Source organism: Coenobita brevimanus, chromosome 99, assembly GCF_032717465.1.
Source record: "Coenobita brevimanus isolate Jiangsu-jjx chromosome 99, ASM3271746v2, whole genome shotgun sequence".
NCBI lineage: Eukaryota > Metazoa > Arthropoda > Malacostraca > Decapoda > Coenobitidae > Coenobita > Coenobita brevimanus.
The window spans coordinates 21,437,689-21,457,518 of NC_137052.1; the positions used below are offsets into that span (position 1 = coordinate 21,437,689).

The window sequence follows — 19,830 nt, forward strand, 5'->3', positions numbered from 1 at the left end:
GGAATAAGAGACAATAGGGATACTGCCAGAGAGAGAGCAGAGTGGAGAGATGCCATTAGATGACCAAGGCTGTTGCATGCAATCATGTTGGAACCTTTATAAATGATACAATACAATCTCTCTCCATTTTGTCCCTCCACATCATCCTCAGTGTTACCTTCTCCTGCTTCCCTTTCACCTCAATCACACTCTTAGTCATTTTCTCATTTTTCATTTTCTCTCCTGTCATCTAGAAACAAGACACTGATGTTTGGCTTTCTAAACATCGAACGAGCATCTGGGATGGAGTGGTATAAGCGGATCTTGGTGCTTGGCCTGCCTGAGCCACGTGACCTGAACATCAATCCCAAGAATACCATTGGCACCGTCATCGCGCTAAATGGTCACCGCAAATACTACTGCCTCTACCATGCCAAGCATCCTGAGACAGTGTTTGATGTGAGTACTGTACCATGATGTTCAAGGCTCGGACATCTTGAGGTTTATTGCCATCCATAGATGCATTAAGATATTTTTTCTCAGGCTACCAGGTGCTGGGGAGGGACACCTTCACATGTTGGCACCAGTATAACTGGGTGATGAAGTTGTCTGGTTGTACAGCTGCCTCTCAGCTCCCTCTCTAATGCCTGGAAGAAGGATTGTGGGCTGGAGGAGAGAGAGAATTTCAGCTTGCAGTCCACTGAGTTCACATTTTTATGAACCTAGGCCACAGCTACCATTACTACATAGCCTACCACAAGATGATTTAGTTTTGGTGAGCAACATTCCAGCAGTCAAAGTGTCCATAACTGCTTTGATTAATTATCAAGTTACTCAAGTTTTTCTCCTCTAAATAGAACTATTTGAATTTGACCTTAATATATGTTTAAGTGCATCCATGGCAGTTAAGGATTAACTTGATTGCTTGAGGAAACTGGTAATGGCAGTGAGCATTAGTCTCAGGTACCTCAATTAATAGTCATAAAACCTGTTACAGTATTAGCTTACAATATTGTAATATTCTGTACCATGCAGTAGAGTATATAAAGAATTCAACAGAACTTTTTCAAGGTTCCAGATTTTGAACAAACGAATATAATAGTTGTGTCATGTAACAGCTTCTTTTGGCTTTCTGATACAGTCAGTGCTGACTCATATCTTAATATTCAGTACAGATTCTTGGCTTTATCTATACTTATTTAAAGTTTCCTATATGTAGAACAGCATGCTGGACTGAAGAGGTGAGACAGGCTGTGGCACAAAAGAAGGAAGCATACAGTGAATGGATGAGAAATAGGGGCGTGGAAGAAGTTGAGAGACGGAAGAGAGAGTTATATGTAGAAAGAAAGAGAGAGGTAAAAAGATTAGTAAGAGAAAGAAGAGAGTGGATGAGGAATTTGGAAGGAATTTGAGTGTAAAGTGGAGGGACTGTAAGAAAATGTTCTGGAAAGAGGTGAAGAGAGTAAGACAGGGTGGAAGTGAAGTTAGCAGGGGAGTGAAAGATAAAAATGGTAGATTATTAGTGGAGAAGGGAGAAAAAGTGAGCAGATGGAGAGAACACTTTAAGGAATTGTTGAACATAGAGGATGGACGTAATGCGAGTATAAGTGGCTGGGGAATGACTAGGAGAAGGAGGGAGGTGAGAAGACAGGAAGAAATCAGTAGGATAGAAGTTGTGGAAGCAATGAAGAAAGTTAAACTGGGGAAAGCCCCAGGAATTGATGGAGTGTGTGGTGAAATGTTGAAGCATGGGGGAGAGATAGTAGTAGAATGGATGTGGAAGATGTGCAGATTGGCCTGGGAGGAAGGTAGAGTTCCGGATGATTGGAAGTCAGTTATAATTATTCCCTTGTACAAAGGAAAAGGGGAAAAAGAAGTGTGTGGCAATCATAGGGACATTTGTCTTCTTAGTATAATAGGAAAAGTGTATGGTAGGATACTTATTGACAGAGTTAGGGAAATAATAGAGGAATTAGTTAGAGAAGAACTGGGAGGCTTTAGGAAGGGAAGAGGTTGTGTAGATCAGATATTCATTCTTAGATCTTTAGTGGAAAAGTTTCTAGAGAAGGGAAAGAAGTTGTATGTGGCTTTCATGGATTTGGAGAAAGCATATGACAGGGTGGATAGACAAGGATTGTGGAAAGTATTAAGAATATATGGAGTAGATGGGAAGTTGTTGAATGCTGTGAAGAGTATGTATGATGGTGCTAAGGCTGCAGTGCGTGTGGATGGTGAACTGAGTGAATTTTCTCTTTGAAGGTTGGGTTGAAACAGGGATGTGTCATGTCTCCATGGTTGTTCAGTCTGTACATGGATGGGGTAATAAAAGAGGTTGGTTGTTCAATCTGTACATGGGTGGGGTAATAAAAGAGGTACAGGGTAGGGTAGTGGATGTTGGAGTGGCCCTGGTGAGAGAGGGTAGTGTTTGGAAGCTCCCTGTACTGTTGTTTGCAGATGATACTGTGTTGTTGAGTGAAGACGAAGGGGAACCGCCAGGCTTGGTGGATGACTTTGGGAGAGTGTGTAAGAAACGGAATCTAAAGGTGAATGTAGGGAAGAGCAAAGTGATGGTCTTTGAGAGAGGTGAAGTCAGTGAATGTACAGCAAGGTTGGATGATGAGGAATTGGAAAATGTGAGTACGTTTAAGTACTTGGGTAGTGTGATGAGTAGGGATGGAGGTTTGGAGGGTGAAGTGCTTGAAAGGGTACAGCAGGGAAGAAAGGTTGCTGGTTCTTTGAAAGCAGTGATAAGAAACAGGGAAGTGAGCATGGAAGTGAAAAAGTTACTACATGACAGAATTGTGATACCAACTCTAACGTATGGAAGTGAAGCTTGGACGTTGTTGGAAGGGCACAAGTCTAGAGTGAGAGCAGTGGAAATGAGTTATTTAAGAGGAGCCTGTGGAGTCACATGGAGAGACAGGTTGACAAATGAGGATATAAAGGAGCATTGTGGTGTGGATGTGGATGTGATAGGAAGCGTTATGAGGAATAAACTGAGGTGGTTTGGCCATGTGGAGAGGATCGAGGGTGAAAGACTGACGAAGAGAGTGTATGTGAGTGAGGTGGAGGGGGGAGAGGGAGGGGGAGGCCGAGGATGAGATGGAGGGATGGGGTGGAGAGGTATATGAGAGAGGGGGGTGTGAGTTGGGAGCAGGGTAGTGAAATGGTGGGGGACAGGGCAACATGGAGGCAATTTGTTTATGGCCATCCCGAACAGGATTGAGGCGTCTGGCAATAGATAGATAGAAATATTAAAGTCTAAAATTATTAAATTTCAGACTTTACCAGACTAAGTAATATGTGAGAAATGGATTGCCTAGTTGTGCTTATTCAATAATCGGTCAGTAGATCACTGCATGTTGATGTACTTTATTCCCCCCCATCCTAGCATATCAGAATTTAGTTTGGTCTTTCACAGCATTGGCAGCACCAGATTTAGTCATTGCCTGTTGCTTTTACAACCACTTTACTCTGAGTAGTGTATATTAACTGATTTCTCAAGTTGATGAAGAAATTGGTGCCATGTTTCAACATGTTTTAATATGACGTAGATCTATATATGATGTGTGATCAGGAAATCTGATATTTACATCTCTTGATATAAGCATTATTATCTCTCCACATTCCACTTGTCGTGAAATTCTCATTTCCACTTTCCATTTGGCATAAAATTCTCTCTCCATCATGATTGTTGATCTGTAATGAGAGAGTAACACTGTTACAGTTTATAGTATTGGTTAAGAAGTACTGTATTATGAAAAGGATGTAGAGCAGTAGCATTATCTCATTCAACCATTGAGCTATAACAAGTGATAACTGCAAAACAGTACTAGTCATGAAGAAGTGTTATAAAAATGATTTAGAGCCTGGTATTGTTTTATTCTGCTATGGAGCTTTCTGAACTTAGCGTCAAAATACAAGATGGATGCCGTATTGTTAAATCATAAGTCATGTTATTTTATAAACACTCAGATAAATCATCATATGGTGATGATGATGAACACTCAGATAAAGATGCAGAGGTCCTTTTCACACAGCTAGCCTATGTAGTGTAGTGCAGTGTTGTGGTCCAGCATTGTTGTCCCCATACCTCCTTTATTGCAGTAATGCATTATTCATTAATGAAGTAGGATTACAAGGACTGATGAGTGAATTTGGGAATGTGTATGAGCAATGAAACTTTCTGAGGCGTTGTTGGGAAGAGCAGAATCATGGTACTGAAGAGAGGGACCAAATCTAGGGCACCATACTCTTGTTAAAGTGAAAGCCTTGCATAGGTTCCATCCTTAAGAGGTGACTGGAAGTTCTTCGATCGTGAGAAATAAGCTGGCTGTCTGTCATTAATTAATGTACTTGACTGTGGTTGCTTAGTCTTGGGCCCCAGTACTTTGGTGGGGTTACTCTGGGACTGACTTACTGTTTTTCACCAAATGTAGGTATTGCAGGGGTGGAGTGTAACTGCTTCAGTATGATGTCTCATGTTTTATTCATTTTGCTGCTAGACAGTTTTATTTAGCTTTGGGAGTACTGTTCTTGTGATTGGGTTGAATATTTGGGAAGTTTATTTAACAAAGTTGATGGGATGTACACAGTAAAAAACTATCTCTACAGTGGGGTGCATTTAATTTCATACTGAGCAGTCCAGCTACCTCTCTGGGTTGCTAAGCTTAAATGGGTGAGTTGCCGTATAGCACTGCCAAAGAATTATGCATGAGAGAATAAATGAATATAACAAAGGTATCTTTGTTGTCAGTGTGAAAGTGGCATTTGCACCTGATGTTCTACATCGACTCACAAGAAATAGTTATCATTCACACTGGTTGTGTATCATTCATTTTCAAGGCTCGTGAATACTATGAAACCTATCCAGTGTTTTTTGACCTTTGCTGTGATAACTTAAGAAGCTGATATTGGGTTTAGTTACCTTTGTTTTGAGTAACTATGTGTGAATGCCTCTCTCATTGTATTATTATCAATATTATTACTGTTCCTTGAAAGCAGTGATAAGAAACAGGGAATTGAGCATGGAAGTGAAAAAGTTACTACATGACAGTATTGTGATACCAACTCTAACGTATGGAAGTGAAGCTTGGACGTTGTTGGAAGGACACAAGTCAAGAGTGAGAGCAATGGAAATGAGTTATTTAAGAGGAGCCTGTGGAGTCACGTGGAGAGACAGGCTGACAAATGAGGATATAAAGGAGCATTGTGGTGTGGATGTGGATGTGATAGGAGGTGTTAGGAAGAATATGCTGAGGTGGTTTGGCCATGTGGAGAGGATGGAGGGTGAAAAACTGACGAAGAGAGTGTATGTGAGTGAGGTGGAGGGGGGAAGGGAGGCCGAGGATGAGATGGAGGGATGGGGTGGAGAGGTATATGAGAGAGGGGGGTGTGAGTTGGGAGCAGGGCAGTGGTGAAATGGTGGGGGACTGGGCGACGTGGAGGGGATTTGTTTATGGCCACCCCGAACGGGATTGAGGCGTCTGGCAATAGATAGATAGATAGATTCTTATTATTATTATTAATGTTATTATTATTATATTATTATTATTATTATTATTATTGTATGGTAGGTGCGGGTGCTCACCATCCACTCACTCAATGTAGTGCTGCTCTTGGGTGTCTGCCCTTTCCTTTCCTCCATCCTTCTTACCTTCCATCTTCTTCTGTCTTTCATTCCTTCATTCTTTCCTTGTCCTTCTGCCTGTGGGTAACTTTACACTCCCCCTTCTGTCTTTCTTTCCTTCATTCTTTCCTCTTCCTTCTGCCTGTGCATGCCTCTATGCAGAGTAACAAGCTAGTGGTTCCTGTACACCAGACAACCATTTACTATGCTGGGTGGTAACCATATAACCAAATTTTGGCACGTGGCGGTTTAGTGGGTAATTACAGCGCTCCAATCGGATTGAGCCGGTGAAGGTTTATATCCAAGAGGTGGTTGGGACTTACTGCTCATGTAATGTCACTCAGGGATGAGTGAGGCTGGTCACTTTCATCTTAAATGTCAGGATGAACTTGCCCAGCCCCGGACTCCTACGCTCCCCATGGGACAATGTAGGATTGGATGATGGGTGGATGGATGGATTATTATTATTATTATTATTATTATTATTATTATTATTATTATTATTGTTATCATTATTATTATTATTATTATTATTATGATGGCAAATGAATACAGGACCAAAGTAGAGGAAGAGATAGAATCAGAGAATTGGAATGAAATGGATCTGGACGGCCTGGGGAATGCATACAGGAATTGCTGAGTTAGGAATGCTAAAGCAGTGTGGTGTGGCAAGAGTAACAACAAAGAAGGAAGGTACAGCATGGTGGGATGAAGAGGTTAAGGGGGCAGTGGAGAAAAAGAGAAAGTGGCTAGAGTGGTTACAGAGGAGGGATTCAGTTGAAGTAAGAACTGAGTATATTGAGAGCAAGAAGCATATAAAAAGTCTAGTGAAGAGGAAAAAGAAAGAGGTAAATGATGATCGGGGAAGAAAAATAAATGCAAACTACTCTGAAAATAGGAAGTTATTCTGGAAAGAGGTGTGGAAATGTACAAGTGACAGCAGAAAGAAACATGAAAATGTGAAGAACGTAAGTGGTAGATTATTATCCCATGGGATGTAGTAAGGACCAGATGGAAAGAAGATTTTGAAAGTCTAATGAATGGGAATAGAGAGAGCAGAGCAGCTATAAACATGATTGGTTTTGGGGGTGTGCAGAGAAGGAATGCAGTGCCACGAAACATGACACTGGCACAGGTGAAGAATGCTGTGAAGCAGTTGAAAAATGGGAAAGCAGCTGGGGTTGATGAGGTGTATGCAGAGATGATTAAGTGTACTGGAGAGAGTGGAGTGAAGTGATTGTTGAAGATATGTAGGAAGGAATGGATGAGTGAAACTGTGCGAGCAGAGTGGAAAATGGGTGTGATTACAGAGTTTAAGGTGAGTGAAGTGATTGCAAGAATTATCTTGGCATAAGTTTACTGAGTGTGGTAGGGAAGGTATATAGAAGAATTATTATAGAGAAAGTAAGAGAGATATCAGAAGTCCTAGTGAGTGATGAACAGGATGGCTTTAGGAGTGGCAGAGGATGTGTGGATCAAATATTTGCATTGAGACAGATAGTGGAGAAGGCTTGTGAGAAGGACTATAAAGTGTTTACTGCATTGATGGATCTGGAAAAAGCATATGACAAAGTAGACAGAGGAGGATTGTGGAAGGTTTTGTGCTTGTATGGTGTAGATGGTAAGCTGCTAGGTGATGTCAAGAGTTTTATGATGGTAGTGAGGCATGTGTAAGGGTAAATGGGCATCTAAGTGAATGGTTCACAATCAGTATGGGCATGTGACAAGGTTGTGTGATGTCCTCATGGTTGTTCAATTAAATATGGATGGGTGATGAGAGAAGTAAAAACACGTGTAATGAAGAGAGATAGTGTTGGTAATGAATAGTGATGGATGGAATATCTCAAATTTGTTGTATGCTGATGATGCACAGCTACTTGCAAATACCGGACAAGAGCTTGGTAGGCTACTGCAGAGTTTTGCTGATTTTTGTGAGCGTTGTGCCTTGAGAGTAAATGTAGAAAAGAGTAAAGTTATGGTTACTGAGAGAGAAGGTGACTCCCAGTGTGATGTTACAGTGAATGGAGAGAGACTGGAATTGGTGAGAGAGTTCAAGAACCTGGATACAGTGATAGAAAAAAGAGGAAAATGTACAGAAGTGGAAAGTAGAGCGACACAAGGAAAGAAGGTAGCTGGCACTATGAAGGCCTTGATAAGAAACAGGGGCTTGAGTGTTGCAGCTGCACAAGGCTTATATGAAGGAGTGTTAGTGCCAGCTTTAACCCCTAATGCACGGCCAATGGACAGCCGACCCCCCCCCCCCAGGTGGCGGCGTTGTATTGCGGTCTGAGTACCTGTAGGAAAATATTAGCCAAAAATCAGAGATTAACCCTAGAACATTATACTTGGTATGGCAGATAGTACATACATTCAGCTTTCTCCAGAGACAGGTGTTGAGCCTTCGTGGACTACCCAAGGACTTGTGGAGACTTGCAAAGTTGGTTAACAAAATCTTCACTTTCACACCTCCAGCAACCCGGTTTCCCCTCTACCACAGCCTCATTCTGTCACAGTAAACTTTATACTACAACGTACAGGTAGTTTGGAATCCGTATTTGTACAATAAGCACTGAAAATAAGGCTAAAATCAATGGAGCGTACAGCCGACATGCAGTGCGGCGGCGGTCTTCCCATCACTCAACAAACATTTCCATTTTCACAGCTAAAAACACGTATACTACATTATTTTCAATTATATTACTTCCCAAGAGATCACCGCAGCGCGCTTTTTATTCTGTCTTACGTCCGTCACTTTATTCTCGTTCCTGTCGGCCGCTCGCACTGACTCGGAAGAGCTAGAACTCGCCATAATGTCACTTTGAAAGCCTGTGGTAAACTGACGCTAAACAGGGCCATACCGTGCGAAAAAAAACTAGTGTGACAACTGGGGAAACAAGCGTTTCCTATTAGCATAAACTGCTTGTGAGAGGAGAGCGCAGATTTACAGTTCTGAGCATTCAGAGCGCTGCCATGTATCACAGCCAGGCTGGCCTGGCCGTGGTGGGGGGGGAGGGGGGAAAAAAACGCGATACTTGGCAACAACGGAGGTCAGTAGTACAAAGGTAAAGTATGCTAATTGTAGCTAAAGGGTGGTGGTACTGATAGACAATACCAGCTGGAACATCCTTGCCCGCGTTTATTCAAAATTAACTCGAATCGCAAATGCGACGATCCGCCGTTATGTCCCTTTTCGGCGAGCGTTGCTAACGCGACACCCTGCGTTTTTGGGGTTAACATATGGATGTGAGACAATGGTGTGGCATGAAAATGAAATGTTAAGAGTGAGAGCAGTGGAGATAGGGCTACTGAGGAATGTGTATGGAGTACGGAGAGTGCATAGGAAACAAAATAATATGATTTGTGAAAGATGCAGAGTGAGGAAGTCTGTGGATACCAGAATCAAAGGGTGCACTGAATTGGTCATGTGGAGAGAGTGGATAACAATAGAATAGTGAAAAAGGTGTATCTGAGCGAATTTGAAGGAGGAAGGAGGTGAGGTAGGCCAAGGAGAAGGTGGAGGGATATGGTGGATGATTGTGTAAGGGAGTGAGGTATGGAAGTCTGTGAGGCTAGGGGAATGACAAGAAATCGAGCTGACTGGATCATTGTTGCGATAAGATGTGCATGATCAGGGATTTAGCACCTCTTTTTAACGTGACAGCTTCCGGACTGACTCTATCGGATACGTTTATGTGAAGCTACAGAATGTGGTGAAAGTTTTTGACCGATCAGATAGAGCCAGGATTCCGGGGGCTTAAATGATGAGTGAATGGAAGCGTGGCCCATTGGAATGGGCAAACTTGGGCTGTTTTGGACATTGGCTACCCCTCACCCTGCCCTTGGGTGGGAAAGGAGGTCCATATGTTGATGATGATGATGATGATGATGATTATTATGGTGGTAGGTGGTGGTTGACATCACCCACTCACTTGATGTAGTGCTGCCTACTTTTTCCTTCACCTTTGTCATTCTTTTTCTGTGTCTGCCTTCCTCTTCCCGTATCTCCTATCTTTCCCATCACTTTTTATTAGTCATCTGTCCTTTTCAGGTTGCTTTGCATTGAGTTACAAGCCTAATAGTTTCCTGTAAGCCAGGATACCATGTGCATCACTAGGTGGTAGCCATATAATCAACCCGTATGTGTTCCCTACATGTCAACAAGTGGGTAGGTGGAGGGTTAGTGCCCCTCTCCATAAAACAACTAACTCATAGACAAACTGCCACCTCTTATGGGATTATGGCATCTGGCATAGGTTATTATTTTTATTACTATTATCTCATATTAAATGTCAGGACCAACTGCCTAGCCCCAGACTCCTACGCTCCTCATGGGGCAATGTAGGATTGGATGATGGATGAATGGATGGATTATTATTATTGTTATCATTATTATTATTATTTTTTTAATTATTACTATTGAGGAATGGGATAGCTCAGTGGTAAAGCGTGTGACTCTAGATCGCTAGGTTGAGAGACTGTGCCATGCTGGGGTGGCTGCCTTTGCTGGGAGGGGTAGTGCTCTCTTGTAACCCCAGCAGGGCTATATGATCTATCTAGGTCTAGCTCAGGGGAATAATCCCTTTTGTTTGTGGTAGGTGGGGATGCTTACCATCCACTCATTCAATGTATTGCTGCTTTGGGTGTCTGCCCTTTCCTTTCTTCCTTCCTTCCTCTTCTGTCTTTCTTTCCTTCATTCTTTCCTTTTCCTTTGCCTATGAGTGACTTTACACTCACTCCTCCCCCTTTTTTTCCTTCATTCTTTCCTCTTCCTTCTGCCTATGGGTGACTCTACATTGAGTGACAAACCAAAAGGTTTCCTGTACACCAGGAAACATTTACCATACTTCCCTTGTCATAGGACTCCCCTTGACATTGGATGCTTCCCCAAACAGACAAGACAATATCCAGAAAAAAATAGGATGGAAATAATCAAGGAACATCAACAAAGGCGACTCATGAATCCACCACTACGTTTACTACCTTTGTACTCTTGCTACTTCTTACCTGTGAACATACTGTATTTAGTCATTCTTCCAGTATATTAGCTATTGTCGACTTCATTACCTGGAGTTATAATAGCACAGCCATAGCAAACTATAATATAGATATGAAAAAAAATGTATGTTTAAAAACACACATCATGTCAGCTGACCTTGTTGTGTGGACTGTGGAGATTTCAAATCATTGGAGTTTTCGTCACCCACTGACCACTGAATTATTCCAGTATAATGGTAAGCAAAGGACACTTATTAAATGAAGTCATCCTTTATACACATTATAAAACTTAAAGAGTGTCATATGACTATTCTCGCTTCCCGCTTGACAGTTGTTTGACCGTCATCTGCTGAGCTGAACCACACAACAACAACAACGAAACCGAGTTTAACCGACCCAAAAGTAAACAAACAGCTGAGTGAGATGACCATACAGAGCTTTTCCGTAGTATTCTGAATATTTTATGGTCTTGTGTACGTATGGTAAGTTGTACACTTGTGTTTGAACAAATTCTCAATCAATATCCCCACCTAGAGCTCGAATATCTTCGTGTGCTGCCACAGCCCTGTGTCTTAGGATGCGGGGTGATTTTTAGGGTAAGTTTTGTGGAAAAAAAAATGCTTCCTATGACACGGGAAGTATGGTACTCTGCTGGGTGGTAACCACGTAACCAAATTATGGCACCTGGTGGTTGAGTAGATAATTATGGCATTCCAGTTGGAATGAGCCGATGTGGGTTTATATCCAAGGGCTGGTTGAGGTTTATTGCTCGTGTAATGCCACTCGAGGATGAGTGAGGGTGGTCACTCTCATCTTAAATGTTGGGACCAACTTGCCTAGCCCCAGGCACCTATGCTCCTCATGGGGCAATATAGGATTGGATGATGGATGGATTATTATTGGCAGTACTAACTCCTATTGCCCAATTTCTGTATCATTCATAATTTGGAATATTTATTTAAGGAATGTCTCATGGGTCTATTATCAAATGCTTCGTTAATGGTGTCAGTTTGTTTTATGCAGGAATTTTGATCATAGTTGATTTTGCTGTGTGTATATGTTTTTGGAATCTGGTAGTAAGAAAGAGCAAAGGAGGAAATATACATGTTGGGGGCACTCACCATCCACTCACTCAATGTAGTGCTGCTGTCGGGTGTCTGCCCTTTCCTCTCCTCCATCCATCTTTCCTTCCATCCTCTTCTGTCTTCCTTTCCTTCATTCTTTCCTTGTCCTTCTGCCTACGGGTAACTTTACACTTCCTCTTCTGTCTTTCTTTTCTTCATTCTTTCCTCTTCCTTCTGCCTGTGGGTGACTCTACACTGAATGGTTTCCTGTACACCAGGAAACCATTTACTACATTGGGTGGTAACCACATTACCAAATTTTGGCGTCTGGTGGTTTAGTGGGTAATTATTATGCTCCAGTCGGACTGAGCCAGCGAACGTTTATGTCCAAGAGATGGTTGGGGTTGATTGCTCATGTAATGCCACTCAGGGATGAGTGAGGCTGGTCACTCTCATCTTAAATGTCAGGACCAACTGCCTAGCCCTGGGCTCCTACGCTCCTCATGGAACAATGTAGGATTGGATGATGAATGGATGGATGGATCATAAGCAGTTACTAGGGATAGTAATATGTGAATGTAAGTGAAGAGATTGTGCATGACATTTTGTGGGTGCCATTTTTGACCATGATATTAAACATTTCTACCTGGGGATACTTTCGTGCAATATTTTTTGATAACTTTAAGAGGAGTTTTCTCAGCTTGGGAGAAACTTTCTGAACTTGAAGGGTTAATTATAACCTTCATTAACCCCCCCACTAGGGGAGGCCTTTCTTAAACTTAAAATCATTTGGAAGTAGCAAGAATAAACCAAAAAACATATCACCAGATTGAAGGGATTAAATGTGAAACTGTAGTACTCACAAGAGGTTTTCTTTCTTCCATTGTCAATAATTATTAAAAACACTGAGTTGTATGCAACAGTGATGCATTGGTCCTTTGGTTAGCATGACAGCCATGTCTGAGAAGTGACTGAGTAATCTTAAACTGTGTTAATTAGTTATGACTCTGGAAAATAATCAGAAAGGCCATCCTTCAGCCATACACTCATCCAGAATCACCTTTTCTCTTATTTTTCTGTAAATTTATTGTCATACTGACACCCAACATCGTGCCAACAGACAGTGTATTGTAATACATATTGTAGCTATGGCTACTTGTTCTCTTTCTCATAATTTTCAGTTTTATGTTTGCTTTCCATGCAGCATAGATCAGATAGATTCACCTGAATGCATTGCACTTTGCTCTGTGTTGATAAAGCTCAAGACCTTAGTTCAGCACTCACCACCTCTTCTCACATCTTCCTTGGTTTACGTCTCTTTCAGTGCTCTGGTACCTCTGTACTTCAACACCTCCTCACCCAACTCCTCCAGGCTTATCTAAATCATCTCAATCTTATTCTTACTGGGAGCAGGGTAGCTCAGGGGTAGAGCGTTTGACTCGAGATCGCGAGGTCAAGAGTTAGTGCCCTGCCCCGGTAGGTGCCTTGCTTGGAGAGGTAGGGCTCTCCAGTCACCCTTGCTGGGCTCTATGATCTATCTAGGTCTAGCTCAGGGGAACAGTCCCATCCTTTCTCCTTTTTACCTCCTTTCTGATGTTTTCCACTCCCAACAATTCTTCTCAGCTGTTCCGAAGATGTTCTTCATGCAGTTTTACTCCAAGCATCTCTCAGATCATTCTCATGCCATTTCATTTCAATTCCATTACCACATCCCCTTTTACTTCCAGTGTTTCACTGTCAGTCCGTATAACACTAGAAACGTAGGTACCAAGTACTGTCTATTTTGTGGACATGAGAACAATCACATTGTCAGGTTGGGTAACAGTTCTCTTTAACCTCTTTCATCTGCTTTGCACCCTTGTAGTGGCACTGCTTAGCATCACTCATGCATTGATGACATTATCAAGGTAACAGAATTTGTTCACAGTTTTCAGCAACTCATATACTATCATCATGAATCACTGGTCAGCCATTGAGTGGTCTGGTTACTTCCCAGCATCTACACCAGAAATACGCAGTCAGACTTGAGCTGCTGCTTACTTCACTACATTTCACGTGTACTCAATATTTCATCCAGCACAGGAAATGTTATTCCTATCCACATCCTTCCTACATACAGCTTATGGTCAGTTATTGTACCTTAATCTGTAGGTGGCCCAGTGTCACACCCACAGACAATGGCTTTGTGGACTCAGTGGTAAACATTGGGGAGGCAAAAGTAAGAATACAAGGTTATTTATATAAATCTGGATCAGTAGACAACACATGCATCACTCACCCTGGCTGTTGTGGGGCATCTATGTACTACCTTGACAGTGGTCTTACACCTACCAGAATTTGTTACCAGACATCAACTCCACCATCAGATACAAATCTGTTTTTCACTTAATTCCGTTTTATGAAGAAATGTACTATTTGTGAGAGCAGTACTCAGCTGATATTTAATTTACAAGTCATATGGCTTCCTATACCCCTAGAAACCATTTACTATGCTGGGTGGTAACCATATAACCAAATTATGGTGCCTGGTGGTTTAGTGAGTAATTACGGCACTCCAGTTGGATGAAGCTGGTGCAGATTTACATCCAAGGGGTGGTTGGGGTTTATTGCTCATGTAATGCCACTCAGGGATGAGTGAGGCTGGCCACTCTCATCTTAAATGTCAGGACCAACTTGCCTAGCCCCAGGCTCTTATGCTTCGCATGGGGGAACATAGGATTGGATAATGGATGGAAAATATGGAGGAGTCAGTGGACAATACTCATGATATTACCCTGCCTTTGTGAGGCACCTGTTTACTGCCATTGCAAGCAGCCGACACTTCACCACATTACTGCAACTACACACACATCCCCACAAGCAGTTTTCATCACAGAATACTTTCTTCTACTTTACTTCTAGTTAAAGGAGATTGCTAATGCATAAGAAGTTATGGCAATAATGTTACAGCTGAGATATGGTGTACTGGTAATGTATTATGATGTTGACCACTTGACTTTGGTACCAATACACCTGACTTGAGCAGAATAATTTCACATGCCCCTGCATTATTGTGTTTCCTTACTGCGTGTATGGAAGGAGAGTCACAACTTTCCACTCTTATATGAAACACGCAAAAAAATTGTGTGTTAAACAAGGGACCACTGTAATTAAAAGTACTGTAAAGCAATCTTGCCTTCCTAAATGAAAAAAAAAAGTGTAACTGTGTTTTCAGTATGTCACTGAATGGCACAGACTGATGATGTTTCATGGAATGTAGTGTTGTTTAAATATTGTATTAGATGCCTTGATGGTGTGGCTGATAGAGGTCTGGGGTTGGAGGAGAGCGTGCATTAATCTACCATAATTCAAGTCCAAGAGGTGGCCAGAGGTTTTAGTGTCATCCAAACACTGCATGGGTGTTGAGTGGTCTCTTGTGGCTTAAATGGTATGGACCACTTTGCCAAGTCTTGGGCCTTCTTACACCCCAAAGGGGTAATAAAGGATTGGCTGTTGCCTTTTTTATTACCATTATCTTAAGGTGCATGATGGACCAACAGTATTTCAGAGTAAGATGACGTTGACAATAAGCTTCATTCATTTCAGCAGTCTTGCAGTCTTGGCAGCACAGAGAGTGAGGGACTGCGGCGGCGGGTCAGTATAATGCTCTGTCATAGTGATTTTCCTTTACCCTTGTTTCTGGGAATCTCACTTTTTAAATGGGATAATCAGAGGCCACAGTGGTCTAAATTTATGAGTGTACAATGTAAGTTTACTACAAGATGGCTTAGTTAGTTAGGTGCATCTTCTCCAGTATTTAATTCCAGCATACACCTGATGATTGCATTCAGCTGAGTAAGTCATAGTATCTTGAGAGTGTAAATGCTTTCAATAATAACCTCTCATGCCTAGGACAACACTAATCTTCTGCTCCAGCTAATATCACACAGTTCTATTCATCTCAGAGTGAGTCATAGGTTTCAGAGATTAAGAACAGGAGAGACATAATTCAGGGATCAGTTATTTGAATTATTATCTGTCTGTCCTTCATAGAGTGTCTGGGCATTGTGTCTAGGCATTGTCTTCAGTTCCTAAACCCTCACTCCTGAGGCCAGGCCCATCAGGAAAAAGGTTTTGTAGTGTGTCCAAAGTCCCTGTGTCACTGTACAGTCATCCTTTGCAATCCATGGTACTACATAGTAGTTAGGGAACGGACACACCCACATTGAGAAAAAATAAGAAAATAATTAAAACTCATCTAAAATGTCTCTCACAGCCTTAGTTTAACTATTTGGCTGCTATAGAAACCCTTTGTAGTGCCCCAAAATATCACCAGACATCAGAATTTGCTTGATTAAAATGTATTTTCAGATGATTTTGGAACAGCTTATTTTTTCATCATCCCAAAGTTCACATTAAATGTGTATATTTTGTGATGATTTAACTCGTTTATGGTGAGTCTGAGTGATAGACAATGCCTAGAAGCAGTTGGTTGTACAAAGCAGAATAATGTGTGAAACTAATACCAGACAGAATTCTGTTTTTTGTTCATTCATTAATTTACAAAGGCTAATGGTGGCTTTCCATGCTGCTCAGTCTCTACCTACCTCTCTATTCCAACCCTTGTCCCTGAGGTCACACTCAATGATCTCATCCCAGGTCTTTTTCGGTTTGCCTTACTCAACTCTATCCTCAACATTTGAACCTCTCACCCTCCATACCCAGTTGCCATCCTCCATCCTCTTTACATGCCCAGTCCATCCCATTTTATCCCTTCTCATCACACTGCTAATTGACTTTCACTTCCACCACCACAACTAGCATCACACCCACTGTTATCATTACCACTGCCACCATAACTTCTATCACTATAGACACCATCACTGTCACTTCCTTAGCTACCATCACTACCACCAGTTGGCTTTGTAGGTGGTGACAACTTGGCATTCATGGTGAGTGGGTTATATTTGAGTTAATTGTGGAAAATGAGAAAGCATACTCAAAAAATGCTTGTGCTGAGGGTTTACTGTACCTCTCACCCAACTCAAATAATTATCTGGTGTCACTACAGTATCTGGCATGATTAATTTCTCACCAGTACATATACTGTATTCAGTACACCCTTGTTTTACAGTGAGTATGCATTTGAAAAAAATCCATTGCATAATGATTTATATGTCGAGTCAGTCATAACAAGACTTTAATGGGGATACGTTTTTGGCCAAGGATCGCCACCCGACAAGTCCAGAAACAAGTTTTTAACTCACCTAAACGGGTTATTTCTTTTCATTGCACTTTACCTGCTGCTTGAACACCCCAGTGTTGTTCCATCACTGACACTAATAATCCTGATGGTGATGAGTACAAATGCCATCTTGTAACAATAAATAGCTGTAGACTTGGGTGAGGTGATTGTATAAGTGAAAATAGTGATTACATATCAACCAGTGAGGCTTTGTACAGGATTATAGTCATGGTATAGGTAAGAATTCTGGCATATATTAAAAAAAAAAAAATGTCATAAACTTCATCATCAACTATCTATCTACCTATAGCCAGACGCCATAATCCCATAGGGGGTGGCCATTTGTCTTTGAGGTAGTTGTTTTACGGGGAGGGGCACTAACCCTCCACAGACCCACTTGTTGACACATAGGGAACATGTATGTGTTGGTTAAATGGTTACCACCCAGCTCTGTAAATGGTTTCGTGGTTTATGGGAAACCACATTAGAAGAGAAGAAGTTGCTTAAAAAAAAAAAAAAAAAAAAAAAAAAAAAAAAAAATTAGTGGGTAAGTGTGGAAGAAGTGCAGAATTGATCAAGATTGTTTTACAGGTATATAAACAGTAAAATGAAAATTAAAGACAGAATGGTAAGATTAAATGATGATAATAAAGAATATGAAAGAGGTAAAGACATGTGTGAGATTATGAATGAGAAGCCCCAGATAGTATTTGTAACAGGAAAAGGATTTTCAGAGGCTGGAAATAAATCATGAGAATGTGGTAGACAATATCCTGCAAATGAAGTTAAATTTGAACCTGATGAACTTTTGGAGTTGATGAAAAATAAGAATGTAACCAAAGCCACAGGAACGGACAACATTTCTGGTTGGGTAATCAAGGAATGTACTGAATAGTCAGTTAAACCAAATATATGTGATAATGCAGTGTTCTCTAATGGAGGGAGATTTGCTGGAATGGAGCAGATATAGTACCAGCATGTTGTATAAGCAATTACAGTAATCACATGTCGGCTCATTTTATAATGAAGATTTGCTGTTCTGTATATTTGTCTATGTGTCCTTCTGGTTGGCCACGCTTCTTGCTCATTATTATTATGTGAGAGAAATCTTCGTGTCTGGGTTGGCTTTTAAATAATATTGGTTATAGTTGGACAGCAAGAACCATCCTTTGGAACATGATTTTAGTACATACCCACGGGTTTTACCACCAGGGAAGCATGTATCATGATTTCATAATGATAGCTTCATACAGTGTTGTGCAAAGCCTCACAGAGTACTCAGTGCCCATCAGCTCCAGTCATCTCACTAAAGACACAGTCTTTTGTCTAAAACAGGTCCTTAGTGTATATGACCTCCTCCTTACTCTTGCTTTCTCCTCCTCCCCCTGTTTTGAGAACACTTACTAGGATGCCTCCAAAAAAAAGGGAACATAGGGTGGCAAAAAAAAAGGATGGAGAGTTTGGTAAGGCACAAAATTAATTTTGTACTCAGTGAGTTGCTTGTGGAGGCATCCAATTCAGTAGGCAGTGGTCAGAAAATTGCCACTTTCACAACCAGTTTATGTAACACTGTGTTAGGCCACACACAGCAGTGGCAGCCTGACTTACAGCCACCTTCAGGAGTGGTTCAGTATGGGTTCCTGGCAGCCATGTTGTAAGAAAAGCATGTGATGTCTGGACCCTTATTTTTGTGGGACATCTCAACTGGAAACCAAAAGTAGAGCAGCCTCTCCTCAGCTCTCTGAGTGAATGGTGATTCATCCTAACACAAATTCAGTTGCACAGATTGTGTCAGACCTGGCTGTGTTTCTTCGCAGGGTACATAAAAAAAAATCAAAGTCACTGTTTGTAAAACTCCCCCCCCCCACCATGTGTTGCTTGTAGAGTAGTTAATAAATTCAAAGTTTAATTGTTGCATCTTATTATTCATATGATTTCTTAAGTCTCATGCCAGTTGCAATGCTTTATACTGTTTATATGTGCATGTGTTCATGTAACTACCAGTACTCACTGAATACAGAACTTCCACAACAGTGTACAAAACCTTTAGTGTAAAAGTTCTTTGTGGTGAACAATTATTGCTTTAATCCAGCTGTTCAAAATAAGCAAGCTTTCAGCTTTATAGAAGTAACTTTTATTATTTTTTAGTTATGTAGTGGACTTCATAATATGGCCAGTGGTAGCAAAAGCATAATGTAAAAATACGTGGGAAAGGCTTTATTAATTTTGTCTCTGGTTCCAGCATGGAAGGTCTGGCATCAGTGGGGACTTTATGGGCTTCAGTGATAATGAATCGGAGACAGACTCAGATGTTGAGGGTGGAGACAAACGGAAGGACTCAGTTGCCTCTGATGTAAGTACTGTACATGAAATTTTTTTTTCTTAGCTTTGGTCAGTTTTAGCAAACACAGTGAGACTGAGCACAAGCACTGTGTTTAGGTTGTATTTCATATTCTTTAGTGTCATTATCATCATTGTCACAGTCATTGTCATGATCATTATCATTCTCATCATCTGTCTGTCTATCTATCTATCTATCTGTCAATCTATTGCAAGTCGCCTCAGCCCTGTAAGGAGCTGCCACACACAACTTGCCTCCGTGGTGCCTGTCCAATGCCATTTTGTTGCCTTGCTCCCAGCTCACACCCCTCTCTCTCACATACTTCCCCACTTGATCCCTACATTTCATCCTAGGTCTCCCCTTCCCTCTCCTTCCCTCCACCTCCCATGCGTACACTCTCCTCATTAGTCTCTCGCCTTCCATCCTCTCCACATGGTCAAACCATCTCAATGTGTTTCTCTTGATGCTTTCTGTCACATCCACATCTGCGCCACAATGCTCCTTCACTTCCTTATTTGTCAGTCTGTCTCTCCATGTAATTCCACATGCTTCTCTCAGATAACTCATTTCCACTGCTCTTACTCTTGACTTGTGTCCC

The 19,830-nt window shown here is 41.4% G+C and overlaps 1 protein-coding gene across 1 annotated transcript in view; it reads left to right on the forward strand.

Annotated features, from left to right (window-relative positions):
- Window positions 1–19,830, forward strand: part of l(3)80Fg (dnaJ homolog subfamily C member 16 l(3)80Fg) — a 94,518-nt gene that overhangs the window by 64,864 nt on the left and 9,824 nt on the right. Inside the window, exons 14-17 of the mRNA XM_080283911.1 lie at window positions 234–438; window positions 13,128–13,147; window positions 15,273–15,300; window positions 19,134–19,244. Of these exons, the coding sequence (XP_080140037.1) occupies window positions 234–438; window positions 13,128–13,147; window positions 15,273–15,300; window positions 19,134–19,244 (364 nt within the window). The remainder of the gene's footprint in view (window positions 1–233; window positions 439–13,127; window positions 13,148–15,272; window positions 15,301–19,133; window positions 19,245–19,830) is intronic.